The sequence below is a fragment of the Callithrix jacchus genome, chromosome 8 (assembly GCF_049354715.1).
Source record: "Callithrix jacchus isolate 240 chromosome 8, calJac240_pri, whole genome shotgun sequence".
Classification (NCBI taxonomy): domain Eukaryota; kingdom Metazoa; phylum Chordata; class Mammalia; order Primates; family Cebidae; genus Callithrix; species Callithrix jacchus.
The window spans coordinates 55034976-55052863 of record NC_133509.1 but is presented as its reverse complement, the minus strand read 5'-3'; the positions used below and the strand labels follow the sequence as shown (position 1 = coordinate 55052863).

At 40.2% G+C, this 17888-nt stretch overlaps 1 protein-coding gene and 2 non-coding genes across 8 annotated transcripts in view; all 3 read left to right on the top strand.

Moving 5' to 3' along the window:
• The window catches only part of CCNB1IP1 (cyclin B1 interacting protein 1), a 39745-nt gene that overhangs the window by 18794 nt on the left and 3063 nt on the right, over positions 1 to 17888 (top strand). For 2 of the 6 annotated variants that reach the window (XM_035259958.3, XM_078334443.1), the window contains exons 3-7: positions 1768 to 1845; positions 3513 to 3621; positions 10368 to 11005; positions 13233 to 13566; positions 16603 to 16936. In XM_035259958.3, coding sequence (XP_035115849.1) covers positions 13270 to 13566; positions 16603 to 16936 — 631 coding nt within the window. In that variant the 5' untranslated portion in view covers positions 1768 to 1845; positions 3513 to 3621; positions 10368 to 11005; positions 13233 to 13269. The remainder of the gene's footprint in view (positions 1 to 1767; positions 1846 to 3512; positions 3622 to 10367; positions 11006 to 13232; positions 13567 to 16602; positions 16937 to 17888) is intronic. The other 4 variants (XM_078334444.1, XM_078334445.1, XM_078334446.1 and 1 more) reach the window with 4 other exon arrangements.
• LOC118145413 (small nucleolar RNA SNORD126) lies at positions 2038 to 2114 on the top strand. The gene has a single exon (XR_004730528.1). It is a non-coding gene; the product is annotated as a small nucleolar RNA SNORD126 (small nucleolar RNA).
• On the top strand, positions 5683 to 5830 carry LOC118145402 (small nucleolar RNA SNORA79). The gene has a single exon (XR_004730520.1). It is a non-coding gene; the product is annotated as a small nucleolar RNA SNORA79 (small nucleolar RNA).

Here is a 17888-nt window from a genome sequence, read left to right as displayed (position 1 = left end):
CTCCCGAGTAGCGGCATCTACAGGCTGCACCACCATGCCCAGCTAATTTCTGTGTTTTTAGTAGAGATGAGCTTTCACAATGTTGGCTAGGATGGTCTTGATCTCTTGACCTCATGGTCCACCCATCTGGGCCTCCCAAAGTGCTGGGATTATAGGCGTGAGCCATCACGCCCAGCTTGACAGATAGGATTTCTAAAGAATGATAGCCACTGTTTTCTTTCTATCAGCTTATTTTAGACCCATCCTTAAAGGCACTGATGTCCAATGGAACCTTCTGTTAAGGATGGAAATGTTCTATGTTTGTACTGCCAGTATAGCTATTGAGTAATGAAATGAGACAAGGGCAATGGAGAAATTTAATTTTTAACTCTAAGTGGTACTTATTGGACATGCAACTTTTAAGGTCCACTCATGACCCACTTTTTTTCTTCATGAAGCCTTCCTTGACCAATGCTACTTCTTTACTCAACCTTACTTGCTTTCTAATACTTTTTTGGTGGTATGTTAATTTCTGAGTCTTGTCTTTCTGGCTATATTGGATCTGAGGTTATGAATTTTTTTTTTTTTAAGACAGGGTTTTACCATGTTGGTCAGGCTGGTCTTGAATTCCCGAACTCAGGTGATCTGCCTGCCTTGGCCTCCAAAGTGCTTAGATTACAGGCATGAGCCACCATGCCCCGCTGAGGTTATGGATTTTTAAATCTCCATGTTGCTGCATGAAAAAGAACATAATGATAAAAGTACAATTGTAGTATTTTTGGTTAACAAGTTTTAGATGATCATTATAAGTAATACAAAAAATTTTCTAGCTAGTAATTAGGTGAAGAGTAGGGAATAGTGTGAAGGTTGGCTGCAAAGATAAAGTGTGTAAAGAGTATGTATTTGATCTGAAAGTTCAGATTACACTCAAACGCTGGAAGAGGAAATTAAAGCCTCTTTCTTACATTGCCATCTTGTGGCAGACTTGGGTTCCAAATGATACTAATTCAATTTTCCTGTATAAAGGGAAGATTTTCTTCAGATTATTTTGACAAAGATTACAAAGAGTAAAGTTTAAATACAGTCCAGCATTGGCTGAAATGAAATTGAAACATGCTTTGAAAAAAACTGACTATTTTGGATATTTCCTCATTTACCTTAATCTTACAAGTTCTTAATTCCTTCCTTTTGCATAACTGTTTTCTTTCTATTATTTATTTATTTATTTATTTATTTATTTATTTATTAAAGATGGGGTTTCACCATGATGGCCAGACTGGTCTTGAACTCCTGACCTCAGGTGATCCACCCACCTCAGCCTCCCAAAGTGCTAGGATTACAGGCGTGAGACACTGCGCCCGGCCGCATAACTGTTTTCTTACGATGAGGCTGTTGACTTTTATAGCCTTTCAGAAGTTGGTTAGGCTATTGTGCAGTTTTATCCAAACTTGTAAATTTATACAAGTTTAAGCTTGTGTAGAGGTCCTACTCTTTTTTTTTTGTTTGTTAATTTTTGTTTTGAGACAGGGTATTACTCTGTTACCTAGGCTGGAGTACAGTATCATGATCACAGCTCACTGTAACCTTGAACTCCTGATCCTGCCCTATTTGATATTGAGCTTGGGCATTTGATGACTTTCTCTAAATAGATGAACCAATAATTTATATTATTGAATGGAGAGTCAAAGTTACTCTAAATTTCTTGTGACTTGGTGTGTAGAACATGCTGGTGTGAGTTGTCATATAATGATAATGTTTGTGAATTTATTTTTTTTTAAAATTTTCCAGAGATGATCTTAGGTAATTGATAGATCCCGTGGTTCAACTTGGTTTCTAGATAGAAGCTGGATTCATGTGATGCCAGATGTAAGTGTAAGAGCAAAATCTTCATTTTTTTTTAACTCATTTGAATTTCTAATCACCTAGCAAGACTTGGGACTCAGTGTTATTAGTGGATGGAATTTGATAGTTGAAAAAATCCCCAGTTCTAACCTTAAAAGGATTTTCCTATTTAGGGATGAGGAGCCAGTGCTGGTTTGCCCTTCACCAGTCATTTACAGTTTGCCATGATGAAATGCATGTTAAGTCCGTGTTTCAGCTGATCAGTCTGATTAAACACATGCTCTGAGCAGACTAAAGCTAGGGGCAAACACCTGCAATTGAATTCTGCTTGTTGAAATTTTTACTGGGATTTAGCCTGTAATCCCATGTAATCCTTTTTTTTTTGAGGCGGAATCTTGCTCTGTTGCCCAGGCTGGAGTGCAGTGGTGTGATCTCGGCTCACTGCAACCTTTACCTGCTGGGTTCAAGCGATTCTTCTGCCTCAACCTCCTGAGTAGCTGGGACTACAGGCATTTGCCACCGTGCCTGGCTAATTTTTGTATTTTTAGTAGACATGGGGCTTCATCATAGTGGCCAGGTTGGTCTCAAACTCCTGACCTGGTGATCCACCTGCCTTGGCTTCCCAAAGTTCTGGGATTACAGCCATGAGCCACCATGCTCAGCCAATCCCAGGTAATTCTTAAATCTTAATAAATTACCAATTTGAGACTAATATTTTGTTGTGCTTTGATTGTTTGTGATATCTCCATATCCCCATAAAATTACTTTTGTGAGTTAGAACTAGAGTCAGGAATCCTTAATCTAAAAGTTCAAACACTACAGAAAAGGCACTGGTAACTGGTATCATTCTATAAGCAATTTAGCCTGGCAGTTTTCAACTAATCACTATTCTTTCAATCTATATAGATAGATTAAGAGAAACACAGAGTTGGTTCAATCAATTTTGTGAAGACTATACAATGCAATACTATACAGTCACTTAAAAGTTATGATACAGGTTTATGTTTATTGAAATGGAATGGTATTCATGACACATGAAAAACAGGTTATAGAGCAATGTTTCTGCTTAAAATTTTTTTTTTTTGAGACGGAGTTTCGCTCTTGTTACCCAGGCTGGAGTGCAATGGTGCAATCTCGGCTCACCGCAACCTCCGTCTCCTGGGTTCAGGCAATTCTCCTGCCTCAGCCTCTTGAGTAGCTGGGATTACAGGCATGCGCCACCATGCCCAGCTAATTTTTTGTATTTTTAGTAGAGACAGGGTTTTACCATATTGACTAGGATGGTCTCGATCTCTTGACCTCGTGATCCACCCGCCTCAGCCTCCCAAAGGGCTGGGATTACAGGCTTGACCCACCGCACCCGGCCACTTAAATATTTTTATATGCATATGTTTGCTTAAGAAAGCTAAAAGGATATATATGCTAAAATACTAGGGGTTATTTTCTCTATATTTGGATTCTACAAGTAATCTTGTAATAAACTTCTATTTTCTCATTTTATTGTATTCATGTGTTGTAATATATTAAAAGTAATTTAAGTAATTTAGGGCAAGCTTATATTCTTTACCTGTGCCTGCATTTTCAGCAGAGAATTAGTTAGATATTAGGGTGTAATACAGGGAATACAAACAACTCAAAGTTATAGCAGAAGAACTCGAATTAATTTTTTAGTTTTTTTTTGTCTTTTACAGAAGTAAAAGTTCAAGAGACCAAAACCAGATCTGAGTCTCCCTGTTCCATTCTGGACCTCTTTGGTGCTGTAAATCCTGGATATACAGTAGACGATTACTGTGTTTTATGGTAAGGCTTAGGTTGCGATTGAGAAGCTTTGACATACATGAGTCTGAAAATTCAGGTTTATGATTTCACAGCTAGCTGCTAAGGGGCTATAAATTTCATTTTTTTTAAAGTCAGTTGATCCGAGGCATGGTGGCTCATGCCTGTAATCCTAGCACTTTGAGAGGCTGAGGCAGACAGATATCTGAGCTCAGGAGTTCGAGATCAGACTGGCCAACATGGTAAAACCCCATCTCTCCTAAAAAAAAAATACAAAAAGCCGGGCATGGCGTGGCATGCAACTTTTAGTCCCAGCTACTTGGGAGGCTGGGGCAGGAGAATCTCCTGAACTCAGGAGACGGAAGTTGCAGTGAGCAGAGATAGCACACTGCACTCCAGCCTGGGTGACAGAGCAAGATTCTGTGTCCAAAAAAAAAAAAAAAAGTAAATTAAAGATGTTGAGAAGTAGCATTGTATAGTGGTTATATATGGGTTCAAACCCATGCTCTGTCACTTTACCAGTTATGCAACTTTGTCAAGTTTCTTAACATTCGTGTCTTAGTTTTATATTTTAGAAGATGGCAATAACATTTGACTCAGGATGGCTATTTTGAAGATTAAATTAGTTAAGGTGTGGGTAAAGCATATGTGGTAAATGCTCAATTGGTGTTAAATATTTTGTCATCAGAATCCATGTGTATATTTATTTTAGATACTGTACTACCTGGCAGTTTCTGACATCTGCATAATAGATTGACAAAAATTATTTGTTTTGGCCTGGTGTGGTGGGATTTTGGGAGGCTAAGGTGGGCAGATCACCTGAAGTCAGGAATTAGCCTGGCTAACATGGTGAAACCCCCATCTCTACTAAAAATACAGAAATTGGCTGGATGTGGTGGCATGCACCTGTAATCCGAGCTACTTGGGAGGCTGAGGCAGGAGAATCACTGGAAACCGGGAGGCAGAGGTTGCAGTGAGCTGAGATTGCACCACCGTACTCCAGCCTGGGTGACAGAGCTAGATTTTGTCCCCAAAAAAAGAAAAAGAAAATTCTTTGTTTTTATTGCTTATATAACTTTCTGCTAATTAGCTACCCCTCATTACCTTCACCCCTGGCCCTCAAAACTTAATTAAGTTTTAGAATTAGTCATAGGCACTATAGCGTGTATCTTTTTTTTTTTTTGAGATAGAGTTTCACTCTTGTTACCCAGGCTGGAGTGCAATGGCGCGATCTCGGCTCACCGCAACCTCCACCTCCTGGGTTCAGGCAATTCTCCTGCCTCAGCCTCCTGAGTAGCTGGGATTACAGGCATGCGCCACCATGCCCAGCTAATTTTTTGTATTTTTAGTAGAGACGGGGTTTCACCATGTTGACCAGGATGGTCTCGATCTCTTGACCTCGTGATCCACCTGCCTTAGCCTCCCAAAGTGCTGGGATTACAGGCTTGAGCCACCGTGCCCGGCCCTATAGTGTGTATCTTTATATAGTTGTTAGGATAACATTTTCTTTAGTTGATTAATCTTGGTTTTGGTACTAACTTGTTATCTAGTTTGTGATTTTCCCTTGCTGGATCAGTTGATCCTTAATGATTCTTTCTAGTTCTTACTTAGATGTAATGATTTCTATCTTATAAGAGTCCTTTGATGTCTTAATTATTACTCAAAAAAAAATGTTTTTTTTTTGTATAGAGACTGAGTTTTGCCATGTTGATCAGGCTGGTCTTGAACTCCTGACCTCAGGTGATCTGCCTGCCTCAGCCTCCCAAAGTGCTGGGATTATAGGTGTGAGCCACTGTGCCTGGCCTGCTTTTTTTTTTCTTTTTTTTTTTGAGACAGGGACCTACTCCATTGCTCAGGCTGGAGTGCAGTGGCATAATCAGGGCTGACTGCAGCCCCAGCTTCCCAGGCTGAGGTAATTCTCTCATCTGAGGCTCCCCAGTAGATGGGACCACAGGCTACACTATGCCTGGCTAATGTTTTGTATTTTTTGTAGAGATGGGGTTTTGCCATGATGCCCAGGTTGGGATGTCTTTAATTTCTTATAAACGTGTCTTGTTTTAAGTTAATGTGGTTGGAGGTAAACTTTGATGGCTGTTCCTCTCACTGCTTGGAGCCTTAGGCAGTGGGATTTTGATCCATCATATATAAAAAATGTCTTATCTTCACTCAGGGCACTGTGTGGATGGGCTGGCTGTCCGTTAGTGCCTTCTGAATTTTGCGGAGTCAAACAATTACTAAACAGGTGGTGATTCTAGATTAAGAAAATGTGTGATTAAAAAAATAAAAGCAGCAGCCTAGTTTCAGAACACGAGTGTATAGTAATTAGATAGCTCTCATCTAGCATTACGAAAGAAAGCTGTGGTCAGTTGATTCTGGGAGTTACTGAAACATTATATTCTAAAGTCATTCATGGCCAAATTTTAAATGCTTTACTCAGTTTTCTAGAGCGGTTGTTCACACACATGTCCGGGCAGTTTTAAAAATACACTTTTTGGCTGGGTGCAGTGGCTCACACCTGTAATCTCAGCACTTTAGGAGGCCAAGGTGGGCAAATCTTCTGAAGACATGAGTTTGCCATCAGCTTGGCCAACATGGTGAAACCCTGTCTCTATTAAAAATACAAAAATTAGCCAGGCATGATGGTGCGTACCTGTAGTCCCAGCTACTCAGGAAGCTGAGGCAAGAGAATCTTTTGAACCTGGGAAGGGGAGGTTGCAGTGAGCCACTGCACTCCAGCCTGGGTGACAGAGTGAGATACTCCATGTCAAAAAAATAAATAAAATAAAAAATTTAAATACATGTATATATACACATACTTTTCTTTGCAGTATGAAGGTAGATAATTCTTCAAGTTAAAGTTGGACTTTTCTCACCAGAAATGGCTTTATAGAATCAATTTGCAAAAATGTAAGAGGTGACAAAGGAAAGAATAAAATGATATTTTCATTTTCTTCTGTCATTCTTAGATCCTTTGGTAGATCGTAAGGTCCATGAAATCAGGATACCTTCCTTTTCCCTAAGGCCTGTCCCAGAAGAGATACCAAAGAAATATTTGCTTATATTATCTTAGTCTCTGGGTATTATCTTCTAAAGGAATTCTTGGGATGTGTACTGAAGGAGACATGTACAGAACTTTCAATGTGGTATTGTTTTTAATTGTAAACCTAGAATCAATGCCTATTATAAGAATGACTGCCAAAGCAAACCTATTTATGTGAAGCATAGATACATAAAAGCTAACTGGTATTTAGTAGGAAATCTTTTATTGTTAACATGTTTTTTACAATCTTATTTGATATTTATCATTGACTTAAATTGCACATACCATTCAGGTATGGTTAAAAACTCGTTTCTGCTTCGCACTGAAATATTTTCAATTGTTTTGCTCAAGTATACTGTTCTACATGGAGTGTTTATGTCCATGATGGTATATTTAACATGTAAGGGTACAAAATAAAAATCCAAATACTGAAAGTTGGGTATACTTAACTGTTTTTGTATTGCGATTTGATACTCATGGTTTTACCAGAATCTCACAAATGGTATGCAACTGTAATAACTTGTATTGGCCAGAATATGAAACCTATTCTTTAGATTAAGATTCTTGAAATTGCTTCATCAATAATATACATTTCATGAATGTTCAGTAGTTTCTCTAAAAACAGTAAACAGCTGAATTAAACCATTTCACAAATGACAAGAAATATGTTAGGTCTTTAGGTTTTCAGACTTGTCTGTTGCAAATCTCAACTTTTGGCTATAAAAACAAAATATGAAAATAAACAGTGAGGAAGTTACTTCTGTGTGTTAAAATATAGCACAGCCTACTACTTGAAACTCAATGCCTTTTCTCCTTCATTACGATGTCTTCAGACTGCTTTTCTATATAGATTCTCATTGAAAGTATTTCATATCTTTTCGGAGTCTGGTTCTGTTGCCCAGGCTGGAGTGTGTGTAGTGGCATGATCTCGGCTCACACTGCAACCTCTGCCTCCCGGGTTCAGGCTATTCTCCTGCCTCAGCCTCATGAGTAGTTCGGATTACAGATGCCCACCACCATGCCTGGCTAATTTTGTATTTTTTCATAGAGATGGGGTTTGATCATGTTGGCCAGGCTGATCTCGAACTCCTGATCTCAGGTGATACCCCTGACTTGGCCTCTCAAAGAGCTGGAATATAATTTTGTTATTCTGAGTAGTTTTGTCTTCATGGTTGGTTGTCTTGCTTTGTATAACCAATACAAATGATTAAGTATCATTTTAAAAGCAAATGAAATACAACATTTCGAATATTTTGATGTATATATCCTTTGTATGGTAAATATAACCTAGGAATGTAACCAGACTACCACTTCCATCTAAGCGTTAAGTTGCTGGAATGTTTGCTTTCTTGAATGTTGTGGTCACTCTGGCCTTCACAACTCTTATTGTAAGTTATTCAGACTCTTTGTGTTAGGAAGAATGCATTAAAGATTTATATATGAAAAGCAAAACTTTAAAACTATTGAAAAGCAAGAATATGATATTGGAGTAGACATAAGTACAAAAAGGAAAAGTTGGTAAATTTGTGTACACTAAAATTCAAACTTATGCTTGCATGCCATTTAACTGTTAAATAACTCCATAGAAATCAAGAAAATCATCAAAGGATATGAACAGGTAAATCACAGATGAGAATACCTGAGTAGTCATTCAGATGAAAAAATACTCTTATGAGTAATAAAAGAATTGTACATTAAAACAACACTGAGATACCATTTCACTGTCATCAGATAGACAACAATGAAATAAAATAAAACAATTGGACATGTCTGCATGTTGCTGAATTTATAGCATTGGACTCTCATATACTTTGCGGCAATGAAATTTATGCCTTTACTTTGGAGAGTGGTTTGGCAACATTTAGTTGATTTGAAGTTGCTTATATACTAACCCAGACTCTGGGTGTTTTTGTTTTTTTTTTTTTGAAATGTAGTCTCGCTCTGTTGCCTAGGCTGGAGTGCAGTGGCATGATCTTAGCTCACTGCAACCTCTGCCTCCTGGGTTCAAGCGATTCTTCTTCCTCAGCCTCCCGAGTAACTGGGACTACAGGCACATCTCACCATGCCCAGCTAATTTTTGTGTTTTTAATAGAGACAGGGTTTCACTATGTTGTCCAGGCTGGTCTTGAACTCCTGACCTCATGATCCTCCAGCCTCGGCCTCCCAAAGTGCTGGGATTACAGGTGTGAGCTCTGGGTGTTATATTCTAGAGGAAGTTTAGGCATGTGTACTCAAGGAGACATGTACAGAATGTTCATTGCAGTATCATTTTTAATTGTAAAAACCTGCAATCCATGTCTATTAGAAGAATGGATAAATAAATTGTAGCGTATTTATAGTACATGGCTATTAAAATGAATCAATGTGATATATGTATTAACTTTGATACATCTCCCAGGAAGTGATCATATTGCAGTACAAAGGGAATTGGCTAGAATCATAAAGTTAGGTGCTAATCAAATTAGAATATTTTGCATTTTTGAACTTTAAATGAGTTGTACCTTTTTTTGTATTTTAATATTTCTACATTTGGCATAGTTAAAACCAGACATTACTTGGGTGCGGTGGCTCATGCCAGCATTTTGGGAGGCTGAGGCAGGTGGAGCATGAGGTCAGGAGTTCAAGACCAGCTTGACCAACACGGTGAAACCCTGTCTCTGCTAAAAATAAAAAAATAAGCCGGGCGTGGTGGTGTGCGCTTGTAATCCCAACTACTCGGGAGGCTGAGGGCACTCCAGCCTGGGCGACAGAGGCTCTGTTCCCTTTATCCCTGCCAAAACCAACCAACCAACAAACAAAAAAAACCCAGAAATTGAACAGAAGGCTCAAACAGCCAAAAACAGATGTTAGGGAGTACATGGTTTATACATGAAGATCCCAGTTTTTTGAAACTGGCTTATACCAGAATTAAGTTACTACTTTAAAGCTATCAGAGGATATTTTAGGAAATGTACAAAGGCCTAAATACTCTGAACCAGTTGACAGAACTTGCAGGAAGTTGCATAGTTTGGACAGTTTTTGTTTGAAGGAAAAAAATTTGGCATTATGGAGTCACTGCTCAGAAAGGGGTTTGCAGGGTTAGATGTTCATTGTGTGGCTGATTGCATCTGTTACTAATTCATAATAGGATCATAATATCTGGAAGGATGGCTACAAAAGAGACGACATTAGGTCTGGCCTGGTGGCGCACGCCTGTAATCCCAGCATTTTGGGAGGCTGAGGCAGGTGGATCGCTTGAGGTCAAGAGTTTGAGACCAGCTTGGCCAACATTACGAGACCCTGTGTTTACTAAAAACACAAAAATTAGTGGTGTGTGGTGGTGTGTGCCTATAATCCCAGCTACTTGGGAGGCTGAGGCAGGAGAATCACTTGAACCCAGGAGGCCGAGATGTCACCACTGCACTTCAGCATGGGAGACAGAGTGAGACCCTATCTCCAATGAAAAAACCCACGTAATTAGCCTGAGGACCTTTCTAGCTCTCCTATTGAGGTAGATTTTTAATGTGAATTCTAACAGATCCATATAGATTAAGCAGAAAATAACTACCTAAAGCAGCTGCTATAGGTAAGCACAGAAGAGCCAAAAAAAAAAAAAAAAAAAAAGCAACAGCATTAGAGTAGAACTGGCACAGTGCAATCATTTAAACACTGCCAGCAGTTCCAGGAGAGCACGCAGGTAGAGCACCTCAAAGTTGTGTCACTCAATACTATCATTTAATTTTTTTTTCAGATGGAGTGTTGCTCTAGTTACCCAGGCTGAAGTGCAATGGTGTGATCTTGGCTCACTGCAACCTCTGCCTCCCGGGTTCAAGTGATTCTCCTGCCTCAGCCTCCCGAGTAGCTGGGATTACAGACAGGCATCTGCCACCACGTCCAGCTAATTTTTGTATTTTAGTAGAGACGGGGTTTCACCATGTTGGCCACGCTGGTGTCGAACTCCTGACCTCAGGTGATCACCCGCCTCAGCCTCCCAAAGTGCTGGAATTACAAGCGTGAGTCACTGCGCCACGCCCACTATCGTTTAAAGTTCTGCAATGCATGTTCATAATGCAGACTTAAGGAAAATTATGATTTCCTTAAATGTGTATGGAGGATGTGTGAGAGCTGGAAAGATGTCTGTTCCAAGTTGATTAAAAATAAAATGGTGGACTACGTCAACATGGAGGTGCCAGCTGTCCAGTTAGAGCTGTCACACCGTTTCTGGGAACTTGTGATTTTTAGGAAGCCCCAGCTGTCCTCAGCGACTCCCCACAGCCTGGCAGGTCCCAGGATGCTTTGGGGCAACCCCGCGCCTGCGTGCTCTGGCGTAGTTCCCTGACGCCCTCCCGCGCAGAGAATCCTGGAATCTTCGCTTGTGGAGCTGTGGAGGTAATGGAGTTTTTCCGCGGTTTTTCTTTCAGTCTCGGATTAAGTATCATTTGTTATTATTATTGTTGTTAGTTCCTCCATTAAGTACAGAAAGCTGGCTGAAAATTTCAGACTTTGATTTCTGTGGGTCTGTTTCTCTTTAAAACTTGGCCCTCTCGCATCTCGTACAGCCATCAGATTGGCACTTACTCCCGAATCTGGAAGATTCGGAATTAGCTGCACCTCTCCTGTCTGAGAGAGGGCTCAGCTTCAAAGCTTCCCAGCTCCTGTGCTTCCTCTGTGCTCTCTATCCTGCCGGACGTAAAATAGGCTTCTTAACTGTGGCTGCCAAGTGACATATTTGAGGAAACTCACTCAGCGAGGCTATTGGGATAAAGGTGTCCTGGTCTCTAGTGTCTGGTCCGAGTGTCCGAGTGTTCCTGTTGACCCGGAGGACCCAAAGCGCCTTTTTTTTTTTTTTAGAGAGTCCCAGGCTGGAGTGCAGTAGCACGATCTTGGCTCACTGTAGCCTCTGACTCCCGGGTTCAAGCGATTCTTCTGTCTCGGCCTCCCTAGTAGTTGAGATTCCAGGAGCCCACTACCACCCTGGCTAATTTTTGTGATTTTTAGTAGAGATGGGGTTTCACCTTGTTGGCCAGACTGGTCACGAACTCTGGTGATCCGCCCACCCTAGCCTCCCAAAGTGCTGGCATTACAGGTGTGAACCACCACCCCTGGCCCAAAGCAACATTCTTGACAGAATTTATCAGTTGATAAATGTGAACGTTTACTCTTGGTGTATAATTGGTGTGTCACTCATTTTATGGCTTGTTTTGGCATGTCCAGAATATTGCTGCACTTAAAAAGTTTTCAATAGAAGCATAGCATTGAATAGTGCAGTATTTATATTAATAGGTGAAGTTTTTTTTTTTTTTTTTTTAAGACAGTCTCTGTGGCCCAGGCTGCAGTGCAATGGCACGATCTTGGCGCACCACAACCCTTGCCTCCTGGGTTCAAGCGATTCTCCTGCCTCAGCCTCCTGAGTAGCGACTACAGGCTCACGCCGCCACGCCTGGGCTAATTTTTCTTTTTTTTTGAGACAGATTCTTGCTCTGTGGCTCAGCCAGGAGAGTAGTAGTGCTGTCTCAGCTCATTGCAACCTCTGCCTCCCGGGTTCAAGAGATTCTCCTGCCTCGGCCTCCTGAGTAGCTGGGACTACAGGCTCGAACCACCACACCTAGCTAATATTTTGTTTTTTTTGGAGACAGAGTCTTGCTCTGTAGCTTAGCCTGGAGTGTAGTAGTGTGATCTTGGCTCACTGCAACCTCCGCCTCCTGGGTTCCAGAGATTCTCCTGCCTCAGCCTTGTGAGTAGCTGGGACTACAGGTATGCATCACTATGCCAGGCTAATTTTTTTTGTATATTTTTAGTAGAGATGAGGTTTCACCATGATGGTTGGGCTGATCTCAAACACCTGACCTCAAAATGATCCGCCTGCCTTGGCCTCCCAAAGTGCCGGGATTATAGGCATGAGCCACCGCACCTGGCAATTTTTGTATTTTTAATAGAGACTGGGTTTCACCATGTTGGCCAGGCTGGACCTGAAAGGACCTGCCTGTCTCAGCCTCCCAGAGTGCTGGGATTATAGGCATGAGCCACTGGGCCTGACCCACATATATATTATTTTTGACTTTGGTAAGATTTGTAACCACCTGTGTCTTTATCCTTAAAATATTTTTAGAAAACAGGACAAATGAGAAGCACAATTAATATTGTTGAGTAACAAATCAATATATCAATTATAATAAATAAAATGTGTACTATTTTATCATAATAAAAACATGCATGTTCTATCTATCTATCTATCTATCTATCTATCTATCTATCTATCTATTTATTTGAGACGGAGTTTCACTCTTGTTACCCAGGCTGGAGTGCAATGGCGCGATCTCGGCTCACCCGCCTCCTGGGTTCAGGCAATTCTCCTGCCTCAACCTCCTGAGTAGCTGGGATTACAGGCACGCACCACCATGCCCAGCTAATTTTTTGTATTTTTAGTAGAGACGGGGTTTCACCATGTTGACCAGGATAGTCTTGATCTCTTGACCTCGTGATCCACCCGTCTCGGCCTCCCAAAGTGCTGGGATTACAGGCTTGAGCCACTGCGCCCGGCCCTATTTATTTTTTACTTGTTATTTATTTTCATTGCAATTTAACTTACTCGACCTTTTTATTTACCACTTATCAGGACTCTCTTCAGCTTCTGGAGACCTCACTATCCTATTATGTCTTTGTGTGAAGACATGCTGCTTTGTAATTATCGAAAGTGTCGCATCAAACTCTCTGGCTATGCATGGGTCACTGCCTGTTCTCACATCTTCTGTGATCAGCATGGTAGTGGTGAGTTTAGTCGCTCACCAGCTATCTGTCCTGCCTGCAACAGTACCCTTTCTGGAAAGCTAGACATTGTCCGCACAGAACTCAGTCCGTCAGAGGAATATAAAGCTATGGTGTTGGCAGGACTGCGACCAGAGATCGTGCTGGACATTAGCTCCCGAGCACTGGCCTTCTGGACATACCAGGTTAGTGCTTAGTCTAGTTTATCTTGAGAGTATAATTTAAGGCATTCGTGGGAGTGTCTAGTGTCTATTCTTCATTATTTTATATTTATTTTTTATGAGTATATGGGAAACTTTCTTTTTAATGAATTGTTTGTTTTCAAAAGCAATAGTGTTTTTTGTTGAGAATCAAAAGGAAGAAAATTAAAGCACTCATAATTCCATTACTCGGAGATAACCATTGTTGATATTGCACACACATACACATACACTTATATACTCTCTCACACTCTTCTATTCAAAAATAAGATAATACCATACATACTGATTTATTGTTACAGTTAATATATTTTATCTGGTATGAATTTTTCCTTTTTTTTGAGATGGGATTTTCTTTTTTTTTTTGAGACGGAGTTTCACTCTTGTTACCCAGGCGGGAGTGCAATGGCGCGATATCAGCTCACCGCAAGCTCCGCCTCCTGGGTTCAGGCAATTCTTCTGCCTCAGCCTCCTGAGTAGCTGGGATTACAGGCACTCGCCACCATGCCCTGCTAATTTTTTGTATTTTTAGTAGAGACGGGGTTTCACCATGTTGACCAGGATGGTCTCGGTCTTGATCTCTTGACCTCGTGATCCACCTGCCTCGGCTTCCCAAAGTGCTGGGATTACAGGCTTGAGCCACTGCACCTGGCCGAGATGGGATTTTCTTGTGTTGCTCGGTCTAGCCTCTAACTCCTTGGTTTAAGCCATTCTCCCACCTCAGCCTCTTGAGTAGCCTGTGCCTCACTTGGTATGAATATTTTATTAAATATTTTTCAATCATGTTTTAATGGTTTTATTGTATCATAATTTATTTCCAAGTTATTAAAATGCTATCATGAGCATTTATCAAATACACATCCTTAACTTTTTCACTTTATGATTTCTACTTTTGGCATTTCCTTAGAAAGCCCTCCCTGTGGATAACTTTAAGCATGTCCTCGAATATATTGTTATATTTTACATATATACTTACACTTTTTTTTTGAGACAGAGTCTTTCTCTTGCCCAAGCTGGAGTGCAATGGCATAATCTCGGCTCACTGCGACTTCCGCCTCCCGGGTTCAGGCAATTCTCCTGCCTCAGCCTCCTGAGTAGGTGGGATTACAGGCGTGTGCCACCATGCCGAGCTAATTTTTGTATTTTTAGTAGAGACGGGTTTTTACCATGTTGGTCAGGCTAGTCTCGAACTCCTGACCTCCTCGTGATTCGTGCACCTCAGCCTCCCAAAGTGCTGGGATTACAGGTGTGAACCATTGTGCCCGGCCACATATAAAGTTATGCTTCTTAAGGATGTTTGTCATCTATCAAGTAACTTTTTATTATATTTTTCTGGGTAAGTTATTTCTCTTACATGCTCCTGTATTTTTCAACTCCTTTGGTTAAATACCAAATAGTGTGTTTGCTGGCTTTTATGGTAAGAGTATGTTTACTTTTGTAAGCAACTGCCAAATTGTCTTCCAAAGTGGCTGTACCAATTTACATTGCCAGCAGCAATGAGTGAGAATTCCACATCCTTGCCAGAGTTTGGTATTGTCCATGTTCTGGATCTTGGCCATTTTAATAGGTGTATAGTGGTATGTCTTTTTAGTTTGCATTTCTCTGATGACATGTGATATACAGCATCTTTTCATATGCTTTTTTGCTATTTTTTTTTTGTGTATATATATATATATACACACAAGAATACACACACACACATTTTTTGTTGTTGTTTGTTTGAGATGGAGTTTCATTCTTGTTGCCCAGGCTGGAGTGCAACAGTGCAAACTCTACTCATTGCAACCTACACTTACTGGGTTCAAGTGATTCTTCTGCCTCAGCCTCTCGAGTAGGTGGGATTAAAGTCATGCAACACTATGCCCGGCTAATTTTGCATTTTTAGTGGAGATGGGATTTCACCATGTTGGTCAGGCTGGTCTTGTGCTCCTGACCTCAGGTGATCTGCCTGCCTTGACCTTCCAAAGTGCTGGGATTACAAGTGTGAGCCACCGTGCTTGGCCCTTTGTGTATGTTTTTTGGTGAGGTACATGAGAAGTTTTTGGTCTATTTTAAATTTTTTTTTTTATTGTTGAGTTTTAAGTGTTCTTCGTGTATTTTGGGTTAACAGTCCTTTATCAGATCTATCTTCTGCAAATATACTCTCCTGATCTGTGGCTTGTCTTTTCATTCTCTCACAGGGCCTTTCACAGAGCAGAGATTTTTAACTTTAATGTAGTCCTGCTTATCAATTTTCTCTTTGATGGTTTATACCTTTGGTGTATTTTGAAAGTCATTGCCAAATCCAAGATCACCTAGATTTTCCCCTATTACTAGCTTCTGGGAGTTTCATAGTTTTGCATTTTATATTTAAGTCTGTGAACTATTTTAGTTTATTTTTGTGAAAAGTGTAAGGTCTGTCTAGATTCATTGGGTCCTCAGTTTTTTGCTGGCTATTGGCCAGAAGCTGTTCTTAGTTACTTGCCTCTTGAACCTTCCTGACATAGCTGCTTTTTTCCTCAAAGCCAGCAAGGGTGAGTGTCTCCTAGTAAGACCTTATTGTCTTAGGTAGTAAACTCATGAAGTGACAATCTGTTACATTGTTTGTAATATTCTAGTCACAGGTTCTGCCCACATGCAAGGGGACAGGGAGTTACACAAGGGTGTACGTACCAGACGACAATGATAACTGTTTTAGAGTCTGTTCTTCATGCTCTGGATTACATGAAAAATGGGATTATATTTCTTAAAAATCTTTGAAAAACATGTCATGTATTAAGACAAAAACTCAGTTCTTTTGGTGGTATAATGTTAGTGGTTTCAGAGTATTCTTCCAGACTTTTTTCTATGCATTTAGTAACATAACTTATTGTTTTCTATATTACCTCATTGTATATACTGATTGCTTCTTAAACTGGGTTCTAAATGTTAAAATAACATCCCTGTTTAAGCATCTTTATTTTCCTTTTGTGTTTGTGTAACATTTTATAGTATATAACTTGGAACCTAATACCTTAAAAATCCTTTCTTTTTTGGAACCAGGTACATCAAGAACGTCTCTATCAAGAATACAATTTCAGCAAGGCTGAGGGCCATCTGAAACAGATGGAGAAAATATATACTCAGCAAATACAAAGCAAGGATGTAGAATTGACCTCTATGAAAGGGGAGGTCACCTCCATGAAGAAAGTGCTAGAAGAATACAAAAAAAAGTTCAGTGACATCTCTGAGAAACTTATGGAGCGCAATCGTCAGTATCAAAAGCTCCAAGGCCTCTATGATAGCCTTAGGCTACGAAACATCGCTGTTGCTAACCATGAAGGCACCCTTGAACCACCCATGATTGCACAGTCTGGTGTTTTTGGCTTTCCGTTAGGTAAGAAAGGACATGTGATACCCAGTATCTGTTCTTTAAATCAATGATTTTTTATATTGCGCTGCCCACTTCCAAGCTAAACTCCATCTCAAAAAAAAAGAAACAAAGAGTATAGGCTCTGAAAATAGGGTAGGGATATTGACCAAATTGTTTAACTTTCTGTGCCTTCTCATCTGTATAAAAGAGGGAGACTAATACCTCATAAAGTTTTGTAAATTATATGAATTTATATAAAACACTTACACCCTAGCACCTAGGAATCAATAATGGCAGCTAATATTACTACAACTATGTGGCTTTTAATTTAACATAGCAATTTTTGCAAGCTTTCATTTTGCAGAGATTAACTCTGCTCAAATTAAAGCTTTAATTTAAATGTAACCAAATACAATAGATAAAAGTGATGATGTACAGGTTGAAATGTGGGTGAAGAATTCATAGCCTTCCACAACTCAAGACCCTTATAGTCCCCACTGAATGCTATAGGACAGTACAATGTTACATTACTTCTCAGGGCCCCTGTGCAACCTTTCATTCCCTAAGCTACGTTTTCTGAAATTTGATTATAGCAAATGGCATGAAATGAAATAGCATACTTGAGAAAAAAAAAAAAGAAATAGCATACTTATTTGAACGGTTGCATTAATCTGACTCTGCCTCTAATTTCTTTTACTTTTTTTTTTTTTCTTGAGATGGAGTTTCCCTCTTGTTGCCCAGGCTGGAGTGCAATGGCATGATCTCAGCTCACCTCCACCTCCACCTCCTGAGTTCAAGCGATTCTCCTGCCTCAGCCTCCCGAGTAGCTGGGATTATAGACATGTGCTACCACGCCTGGCTAATTTTGTATTCTTAGTAGAGACGGGGTTTTTCCGTGTTGGTCAGGCTGGTCTTGAATTCATGACATTAGGTGACCCGCCCACCTTGGCCTCCCAAAGTGCCGAGATTGCAGGCA